At 37.9% G+C, this 11,158-nt stretch overlaps 1 protein-coding gene across 7 annotated transcripts; it reads right to left on the bottom strand.

The window, feature by feature from the left end:
* LOC109724231 lies at positions 490-10,838 on the bottom strand. Of its 7 annotated transcripts, none has more exons than XM_020252973.1 (8): positions 10,677-10,838; positions 10,561-10,573; positions 7,664-7,791; positions 3,658-3,843; positions 3,487-3,526; positions 3,037-3,082; positions 2,856-2,952; positions 490-845 (listed from the first exon to the last, which is right to left on the bottom strand). In XM_020252973.1, the coding sequence occupies exons 3-8, from the start codon at positions 7,664-7,666 to the stop codon at positions 582-584; spliced, it is 636 nt and encodes a 211-aa protein (XP_020108562.1). In that variant the 5' UTR covers positions 7,667-7,791; positions 10,561-10,573; positions 10,677-10,838; the 3' UTR covers positions 490-581. The 7 variants fall into 7 exon arrangements, 6 of the variants coding, with proteins under 6 accessions (XP_020108562.1, XP_020108563.1, XP_020108561.1 ...); XM_020252974.1 differs by lacking the exon at positions 10,561-10,573 and having other exon boundaries at positions 490-672; positions 771-845; positions 10,677-10,837; XM_020252972.1 differs by lacking the exon at positions 10,561-10,573 and having other exon boundaries at positions 10,677-10,837.

The following is an 11,158-nucleotide window of genomic DNA, read 5'->3' as shown; positions in this document are numbered from 1 at the left end:
CAAATGCTATTACTGGATTAAAAGTTTATCCAATTATATCTTATTTTAAAACTATTCTAAATCTTGAAAATGTCACATTTCTTCCCCCTGTAAGCCATGACGTTCTCATCAAGCTCAAGCACACTCACAAGCACCAGATGATGTGAAACTCGTCTTGCTAGCATTGTTATTCAGATCTTGACTTAGCCTCCCATTCAGGCCCTAACTCATCGAAAACTCATCTCACATCCGGCTAATGATTAGCCCTGATATCAACCCTGACGCCCCGCTTCCCGAGAGTCACCTATGCTATAACTACTCTAACCCTATCACAATTAACCCTCTTAACCTTTAGGGCCTAACCACCACCCAAAATATTACAGTCGAATTAAGAGATTTAGTCCTGTTATACTTTATATTTAAAACTTCCAAATCTCTCGAGTGCCACAGTTGCTTCTTTCCTGCTTTCTCATTTTTCTTTCATTCATATGTCAAGGAACAGGAAAAGTGTAAAATGGTGAAAACACATTCATCCATGCATTCATTCCCAAAAGAAACCATTCACAAAAGCAAATCATATCAAGAAACAAGCCGATCTTTGCTCACTTGCTCCGAGGTTCAGGATGCATAGTTGCCACCAACTTATCGCCAAATGATCGTACTTGGCATAAGTTGGTTCTAACCACATTAATCCTATCACGAGAGGCAAAAAAAGGAAAAGAATAGAAAACTGTAAGATTGACAAGTAACATAAATGCTGTTTTCGTGCAAATTACAGCAATGGTACTAACACGGTGGCATCCATCATGAGAATGATGTGAAATCTTCGGGCCGTGCAATGTAAACTTCCTCAAATTCGTTGTCATCTGCGAAAATGATATCGTACCAGTAAGGAAATGAATTGTAAAAGTTTCTGTGACAATGCCTTATAATAGAAAAAACTAACAGCAGAAAACGGTAAAAGAAAATTGGTTTGCAAAGTTGAGGAACATAATGAATGCGAGGAATGTAAACTCCATCTTTTCCATAGAAAGCTCAGAATTTCTTGGAAAGTAACTTACTGCAAGCATGAAGCCTACTTTTCAATGTAACTCTACACAGTTAACGAATATCGACACAATTCCTCCTCTTTTGACCACCAATTGCAAAATTTTCGTAAGTTTTCGTAAGTTTCAACACCAACCAACAACTTTGTTGTCATACTCTGTAGTCTCATACCAAAAGCAACTCTCAATCTAGAAGAATTGTTAGTCTACTCATTCCAGCTGATTTAAGAAATGTTAGTTCAAATTAGAAGCAAGCTTCAAAAAGTTTTAAAATTCTTAGCTACGGGGAATTATTAACCCCATTAATTAACTCTTCCAGTTATAAAATTCTTCAGTAAAAACAAGGACCGGGGGATTCACCATGTTCCATAGGGGGACTACAATGTCAAAATAGAGTTATGCTTAAATACATACTTGTAATAGATAATGTTCTCCGTTTGTACCTGACTGCTAATTAAAATCCTTTGAGTCTCAATATACTTCACTTCATCAGAAGTCTAGAAAACAAGGAGAGAAATGGAGAGAGAAATCATGAATACCACAGCGGAGTAGACACAGCAAATATTTTTTCCCCTAGAAGAAAGATATTGTGCGTATATACGACGAACTTTCAATGAGTGTTTATAGGAAAAAGGTCCTCTACAATTCAAATTCACGGCAGTGTCTAGATTCTGTTCTCGAGGTCAAATAATTATCCCAGCATGTAACCTAGATTATGGAGTTCAGCTTCTAGAGACATCAGGTAGAGTTTTATTACAAAAGCAGGTTATTTCCATTTTGATCACTTTAAGCTTTATTAAACAGAAACAACTTGCCATCCAATTTGTCCATGGATCTGCGAATAGAATCAATTATCCGAATATTGCCAATACAGTCTATCAATGTTGATCGTCTACTTAGTAGAGAACTGTTTGCAAGTTGGTTCTGACAAATAACTGAATCTTAACCCAAATAAATAAACATATTATGGGAAGTTACACCTTTGTAGTCGAGCAAAAGGCGCCTAAGGAAGTTAGTCGCAGACCATGACGTAGTTTCCACCACAACCCAAAATATAGGTCTCTGCAAGATCTTGTTAACCCAATTTGTCTATTTGTCATATAACCTTACCCCTTAAAACTTTATTAATGCTGATCAGAGCCATTAAAGAAAGCTAAACTATGCCACAAGAGAATGAGAACCTACTTCAACAGTTAACAATATCTCTCTGAACTTGGCATTTGTTTAGAGCAAAATCCAGTATATTCCATCCCACTAGTTCTAACAACTTATTAGGCCCAAACCACCAGCCCAAAATGTTTAAGTCCAAGTTATTAGTACTAGAATGCTAGCAATATGTAAGACTCACTCTCCCACATTCTCCAATATAGGACTATTGGGGTGCCATATATCGTCTCCGTTTAGACTCTGAGATCCTTATAAGGCCCAATCACACACATAGCCCAACAGGGCAAGACCCATCTCACACTTTCGGCCAGCAATCTGACTCTGATACTAAATGTAGTGACCTAGCCCATTAGTACTAACAACTTGTTGGGCCCAAAGCTCCGGCCCAAAAAGTTCAAGACAATATACATGGCTAGAGTGCTAGCCATATATAAGGCCCTCACACTCTTCACATTATCTGATGCGAGGCTATTAGGGTGTCACACCATCGACAAACAACTACAAGTGTATATGATTCTCTTATAAAGATGAACTAGTTCCCTGTCGACTTTAGTACATTTTCCAATTCTGATGAACTAGTTGTTCCCTGTCGACTTTAGTACAATTTTCCTATTATGATGAACTAGTTCCCAGTCGACTTCAGTACGTTACAAGCTCATATACCTCAAAACCAAGAATTCTAAACATTTTTGGTAAGAGGCAGGCCTGCCAAACATTTGTGGTAGTGAACAGGCCGAGCTCAATATCTACTTCATCACCGCTAAGAAAGGGAAAAAAAAAATCAAACCTGACGAATTTGAATTAACAAATCAGATACAAACCAAACCATAACAGAAAATCGTACCACAGAAGCAGCTTAAAAATGTCTGGACATGAAATGCCTGAGAAATCTGTTCGGAAAAGAAGAGTTTATCAACTGAATTTTGCATATAATATACTGCTTCAAACAAAACATGCAAAATTCTACATTCTTTGGTAGGTCGGCAGATTATGAGTTAGTGTAACAATGGGTACACCACAAAAGTAATGCCAATCATTCTCTATCAATTAGAGCTTTTGCAGAAGGCGATAAATTCACAAGTAACAAAAATTAAAACATTCGGTAAAGGACAATGAATGTATTTTGCAATATTATGAGCAAAATAAAGATAAAAACTGCAAGCAGTGACATGGGTATGAAAGGCAACCAATTCCAAATAAGAAACAAAATGCAGTACTACCTAGAGACAGACAAATTAATTCATCAATTCATAAAAGATAAAAACTGGAATGTGCATTAGATTAAGAGCAAGACCTTTTCTCACTGATAATGCCACAATTGCATCATTTTCAACCTGCAAAGAGACAAAAGTGGATTAAAATCAAAGAGGGCACATTAGTAGGTACTCTTTATAAGCTAGAAATTAAGAACTACTATCTTATGGTTGTTTTATTTTTCTAACTCTAGACACTATTTTGAATATACCTTTTGGTCTGCCAACGTCTTTGAATCGTCCAATACATCATTGGTTGCTACCAATGTCAAGCGTTGATTATCAGGTGGTTGATCAACCAAGGCATGCAGTTTCTGCTTAATATTTAAAGCTGTCTCAGTTGGATCACATTGGATAAAGTAGGTAGTCTTGTTGCGCTTCACTCGAATATACATAGCCTGCATATAAAGAGCGCCCATTAGAAAATGAAATTACCCAAAAGTTACCAGTAAGAAGAAACCACATGGATATATTAATCAATATTGCCAAATTCATTTAATTCTTGATGGAGACAGGAGACCCCACAGAAACAATTTGAATTAGATGAATTCATGTGATGCGGTATATTGCTTTTTAAAATATTTTCTATATTAACTTATACTATTGCTCCTATTCATTTTTATACAGTTCTACATCTTTAACAGGTGAATTAAATTGCTAATTTTAGTGAACTTTCCTGTGAAAAGAAAGGAATTAAGATATGACGAAGATAGTTGATGTAGGAAAAAGTTTCTCCTTACAATCAACTGCAGATTTTATCAAATTCATCAATGATAATACATCAAAGATGCGATCTAAATGATTTACTCATCCATTGCCACTAGTTTGTCATTTTTTGGCTAGTAGTGAAATTATGGTTTAAAAATTTATGAAAACTAATTACCCTATAAGCAATCCTCAAATTTATACGATAAAAATAATTCTTTTTCATCAAATTTAGTTCAGTTACATGGAGGAGCAAACCTGCAAATTAGTGACAACTATACCTACACATTATTATGCTCTAATATATAGAATTTCAAGAATTAATCTAGATAAGCTCGGTAAAGTAATAATCTCAAAGTTGCAACACATTAAACTGAAAAGTTCAGTGTAGATGTGAGATCCCTGGTGTTCAGTTGTGGAGGCTTGTCGGCAGCTCTGGAGAGTGTCGGGACAAGTCCGAGTCGCGTTGGCGTCAAATAGACGTAAAACGGGCTCCGTGCGACGCGAGGGCAGTTTTAGCGAAGAAATCTGCAAAATAGCAGATTTTCCTGCTTGTTGTACCGGTACAGCCAGCGAGGTGTACCGGTACACTATACTGGCTGAGCGCGTACTGCTCTCGAGTTGGCTTCCTGTACCGGTACGCGATCCCGTGTACCGGTACACCAGGGTAGGTAAGGGGGCAATTGGGTCTTTTCTCTCCCTCGTTTGTATCACCAACCCATTCCCTCTCTATATAGTTTGGTGCTGAGAGAGAGAGAGTTCTTGTTGCGTTCTCTTCTCCTCTCTCTCTCTAGACTCAGTTGCAGTGGAGAGCATGGTTGGAGAGTTCGTCGCCGACGTCGCGCCGCGGAGCCGTTCGAGCACGTGTTAGACGCCGGGGTAGCGCGAGGAGGCCGGGCGAGCGTAGATTTTCGCCGTCTTTGCTGTCACACAGGTGCTTGGCGTTGTCGAGGTGGGTTTTTCAGTTTTTTCTTGATTTTTGGGCAAGTGTTTACTACTTCAACTCAGAAAATTGTTGTTTGCTGAAATCCACCGTCGACTGTTAGTATTTCAGCTCGTACGCGACGTAGGAGCATCGGATTGCGACGAGACTTGGTTCGTTGGATTCGGGACTTCGAGAGGAATCCACGAAGCCCTTACTTGCGAATTTTGGTGAAGGTTAGCTAGGTCGAAATCCCTCTCTTCTCTGCTGCTGTGGATTTTGGACTGAATTGAGGAATTTTGGTGTTTTTAGTTTGGAGTTCGCTCGATTTCGAGACTCGGGCGTTTTTGGTCGATCCAGCAGGTGGTGTCGCAGCCGAGGGGGTTCCGTGCTGCCAGGGATTAGCGTGCGAGGTGGGTTACATCGGTTTTGACTCCTAAGCTCATAATCGTCAACATGTATAGATCTCGATTTTGATAATTTATTCTAGCTCGAATTCATGGATTATATGATAGAATGCAAATCTGAATTTGGAGCATGTGGTAATAAATTAAGTAGATTATATATGTTGGACTTGGAAACTGAATTAGGAGAAAACCTGCGATTTGGACCTGTCACTTGATTAAACTGCCTGATTTAGCTCTAGGAGCCGTTATTAAATTGTACTGTCGCAGTATCTTCGAGACGAGTACTCCAGGTAGTTTAGAATATATCTACACTCGTGCTGGTTCGCCGAGGGGATTTTACAGGGTCGTTCAGGCTGTTCCGGACTGTAGGGTGCCGTTGAGGTTGACGGTGGACCCGTATCGCCTTTTTGGCGTCTGATTGTGCCGAGGGCACGTTACTTGTTGGTTGTTAGACCAGTTAGAGTCGATTTCTTGACTTTGGCTTTTCAGAGCCTGTTTGAGCTCGACAGAGATACGCTGCATACTCGGTTGGGTAGCGCCCACGAGTGCCACTCCGGAGTCAGGCTTTGTGCTTTCGCGTTGGTGTCGCTCATGCCAGTTGGACTTGCTCTCCACGGACCAGTTAGTGTGGATAGAGCCTGATAGTCGCAACGGGGCAGGGACGGGTGTATTCACAGTCCCGGGGACGGGTATGCTTACAGTCCCGATTGGATTGGGTCAGATTTGACATTTCCTACAGTTGGTTAGTGTAGAGCATGATAGTGTAGTGATCGATAGCGGTAGAGTTTATTTCCTGCTTTTCTGACTACTCTTGCTCCCTTCTGTAGACTTAGTGGGTGGACCGATGTTGTTTTGGGCGATACCCACTGAGGACTACTTGTTTTTACAGTAGTTCTCACGCCCAGTTGTTACCTATGTTTTTGCAGAGCCACAGGTTCCGGCTGCTGCACCGTCCGCGGACCAGGATCGAGGCAAGGGCATCGGAGTTAGAGCCCTACCCGATGTGCTGAGCTAGAGGTGCCCCTACTGCAGGTAGATGTTTTGTTTCGAGTTTATGTACATAGTTGACTTAACTTGCTAGTGCGAGTAGCTCTGTATTTTGGATTTGAACTATGTATATGAAACTCTGTTTGTTTAGCTTCTGTTTTCTCTAGCAGCTCTCTACTACTGTTCGTAGTAGTATTTGATTTACAGGTACAGCTGTCGCTTCGTATACAGGAAAAAATTTTTTGTATACGGCGGATTTGTCGGCGTGCCCGGGGAACGTGTAATCCGGGGCGTGACAGTAGAAGAGACAAGATAGAAAATAAGAAAGTATCAAGAAATGTTCATAAAATACCCTAAAGGAAAAACTATAAGATCTCAGTTAAGATGAAATTCCGCATTGGTTCTTCTCCAAGATTAGAATCTTTGTTTCATACTAACACTTAAGGAGACTGATTACTAAGAAAAAAACCCATTAGCATTAACAATTTAACATCTATTTCTACATCAAATCTAAAATGTTAAATCAAGATAACCAATTCCATCCATCTATCAACCAACTGATTTATTCACTGGTCGTTCAGCCATACCGCATGTCCAATATTCTTTCCTTCAAAAGCAAGACCAAGCAACTCAAAAGAAAGTATTTCGTCTTGGGAATATAATTAGCCTTGGCTCCAGGAGTCTCTTAGGCCGTTTAAAACACTAAGCCAGACTATTTTTCACCATTTCGGATGCCTGGCAGTGGAAGTTTATCCGATAATAGCTCTGGAGGTTATAAAAACATCCAACTAAACCCACTATACATGAGACTACAAAGTAAAATTAGAAATTAAAGCCTGGCAAAAACCCTACATTCAAACCTCGGACGGTTCAGTAATCAAAAAATAGGTTTCCTATTAACCAAAATGTCTATGACTAATTTCCGGATAAAGTGAAATGACAATATTATGCATTTTCCTCGAGTAGTATAATATACTCCTTCAACATTAGCATCAAATTAATAGCAGATGATGCATTCACCAAACCTGACAACCAGAGTTGGAATTTGGAAACATCAATAGTTAATATTAAGATGCATAAATCTTTCAAACCAAAAACTGAAATTCCAAGTACTTTCAAGTATCTACAGTAGATATCCTAGATAATCATCAAGGCATAGCAAACCAAATATAAGATATTATGGCATTTCATATGTACCATTTTGTCGAATTATTTTGCCAACAAATGAGACGTACGGCTTCAAACTTCTGCGATGGAGCTTCAATTCAATGAATCAAAACAATTCCCCTCCTTGAGCTATGACCATACATGTGACTATCCAATATCTGCATAGCGGTTAACAATAAACACATAAGAGATTGTTTACAGATTTCAAATTTTCCTCAAAATATAGAACACTAACAAAGAAGCCATTACATGTCAAAGCAAACTATATTATACAATTGAATAAACATTTTCACCATAGGCATAGTTAAGTACCAAATGGAGTACATAAAATAATTCCAAAAGAAGCAGAACATATTGAACAATTTAAATGGCCCCTCATTTTTTCTTTTTTTGGGTTTTTAAATTAGGGTAAAATGTATAGAGACCCCTTAAACTTTAGCTCTTTTGCAAACAGGTGCTTGAACTTTCAGTTTTGGCAGTTAGATCCCTTAAAATTTTATCAGAGAATTTAATAATCCCTCTCCTCAATTGAAGTTATTATTTACACAGTCATTTTGGTCATGTTTTACATATAATCTAATAAAGCTTCAAACCACATTAAAAAAAAAATCAATTTTCATATTCTAAGAATATGAAAAACAATTTTCATATTCTTCAATTCTCATGCTTAGTTATCAAAATTTGAAGAGAAAAATAATTTTTTTCAAATTTGAGATCTTACAAGATTATGTGCACGATATATGATCAAAACGATTGTATAATTAGTAACTACAACTGAGGAGAGGGGCCTGCTAAACTGTTTGATAAGGTTCAGGGGATTCAATTGCTAAAATTGAAAGGTTAGGCACTTGCAGAAAGATCTAAAGTTCAGGGGGTTTCCACACATTGTCCCTTTGCTCTTAGGATATCCCGCATCACAAAGATAGCAGTAACCTACAATTTTTTAAACCATGTTAATATAGTTTTTGGATATTTAATAAATCTAATCTCGCCTATTGATACTCATAACTTGGGAAACTCTCAATCCATTTGGTCTTGATATTGCATCTCGAAGCACCCTAGAGTCTACCGCAGAACCCTCCCACCCAGGTAAGATATATATAAATTGCATATCTTGTGTACAAACTCCTAGAACATTAGCAGTAATATTCTTATCCTGGTCTCGGTACTTAGCCTTATCAATTTCTAGAACATGGACCTTAATGTCAGTCCCATCTAGTGCACCCAAAAATTCTGCAAATCAAGTGTACATATATTAAATTTATGGTTGGTTCGACAAAAAGAGGGCTGCTCATAAAAGCGACGTATTTAAAAGTTCGCCAACCTTGAACCATTTCTGGCTCTCATCACTTGAGTTTTTAGGGACTGGTTCGAGCTTCCTTAACAAAATGTCGTAACAACGTAAGATGGCGGCTAAGACATTTCCAAATTGTCTACTTATTATCTCTCCCGATCTAACAAATTGCCTTTTAAATATCCTATTTTTAACATCATGTGCAACAATATGTAAGAACATAGCAACCATCTCCTCAACAGGCATCTCTCGTGTCTCTTGCAATCTCCCTCTTACTGAAAGTAGATCACAACGGGAGTGTAATGTCTACGATCCATATGTGTGTTCTCATAACATGCAAGATCACTATCATAAATTATTCTCCTAATGTGCACATATCTTATAAAGTGCCTTCCCATTGCTCGCCTTCCTCCCCAACGGTTCTTATTTTGTTGTCTAAAATTATATAGAATTGAAGTAATTTTATAACCCGAAGAAGCCTCTGCATCTGGACAAATGTGGAAATAATGCTCGCTAACATCGGAACAAATTCAGGGGAAGTCGGATCCATCCTGATCTATTCTAAATTATGACAAGTAGAAACAAGAATATAAGTCAACAAGTGCTTCTCAATAGATATAGAGCAAACCCAACAAATGTAGCAAAGTTATAAACAACTTACAATATATGCATACGCATACATCTCAAAAAATAAATAAACCTATGCAATAATAGTTAGACTATAGGTGAATAATCAAGCATATAAGTCAACTGCCATTTTCTTTTTCTAATCAATTTTTGCTATTTATTATTTGAATTGAAACTTGACTCAAAGAAACAAGTCCAATTGAACTCCCTAAATAGATAATCTGCTGTTCTTTTATGCAGAAAAGGAGCAATTTGATGCATATTCTTTGACATTTTCTGTTACCAGGATAATCAGAAATTCTCGCAGTAAAGATACAAGATGAAAATCGTTTTGCTACCGTTCTAGATAAAGGTAAATCTTATGGCCAATCAAGCTCTGAAACTACTACCTTATCAGAAACAGAAAAAGCATGGCTGTAAACAGTGGCACTAAATAGAAATTTGGGCATGCAAAAACCATATAAATCAAAGAGAGTAGAAATAAATCCAAAACACACAAAAAATTAAAAAAAGAAATTTTGGGTTTTTATTTTACATCAACACATTATATCAATTTTAGGGCATCAAAAATCAAATTAGAAGAGAGAAAATATAAATAAAAAACTAAAACAAAAATCGTAAGATAAAAAAAAAAAAATTAAACCAAAAATTATCACATACACACAAAATATTAAACTAGGTTTTTATTTGTAGGCCAACACCTTATATTAACTAGGGCATAAAAAAATCTATCACTTTTTCCCTAACATTTCGAAATCAGATCCAGGAAAAGCGAGATCAAAACAGAAAAAAAAAAAAGAAAAAAAAAACGAGATCCAAAACTAAATTAAAAAGAATCAAAAATACCAAAGTGCTTGTTTGTTAAGCATGTCCTGTAGAAAGATTGCAACTAAATGGAACAAGAAATGGGCTTCAAATCTGCGGAATACGCAAGATATCTGGAATCGATATGCGAAAAAGAGGCATAAACACTGCTTAAATCGACGAAAAAAGGGGAAAAAAGTACCTCCAAATCGGATCTAACTCCAGTGCGAAAACAAAAAGATTTAGCGAGAGAGAAGAAGCGATTAGATATGTATACGAAAATGGCGAATGGAGCGAAGGAGAGATCGCGGAGATTACCTGGGAGGCCGAAGCAGTAGAAGAGGATAGAGGTGGTCGTGCGAGAGCGAGAGAGACAGAGAGAGAGAGATCGCGGCGTGAGTGAGATAAGAGGGAGAGAGAGATGGAAACGATGGTGTTGATATAGGGATTAGGAAACTAGCGGAACATGAGCGAGCAAAGGGTGTGTTTGGTTAAATGTGAAAGGCGAATTTGCATTAAAAAAATTCACTAGTTTTGAGCTTCTGTAAAAATGGGGCCATCATTCTTGTTTTTACAGATTCGATCCAATTTTTCAGTAAATTTGACTAAAATATTCTTAAATTCTTTTTTCTCTCCTTTTTTTTCTCGTTTTTTTTTTCTTTCTTTTCCTAGAGAGCGGCGGAGGCAGAGAGGCCGTGCTGCAACTTTCTTTTTTCCCCTCTCCGACCCTCCTTCACCACCTCCGACAACGACGACGCTTATTTCACCCTCTCTCGCTCTTCTCGTCCTTTCTCTATCCC

This window comes from Ananas comosus, linkage group 18 (assembly GCF_001540865.1).
Source record: "Ananas comosus cultivar F153 linkage group 18, ASM154086v1, whole genome shotgun sequence".
NCBI lineage: Eukaryota > Viridiplantae > Streptophyta > Magnoliopsida > Poales > Bromeliaceae > Ananas > Ananas comosus.
This window is presented reverse-complemented; position numbering and strand designations above follow the sequence as displayed.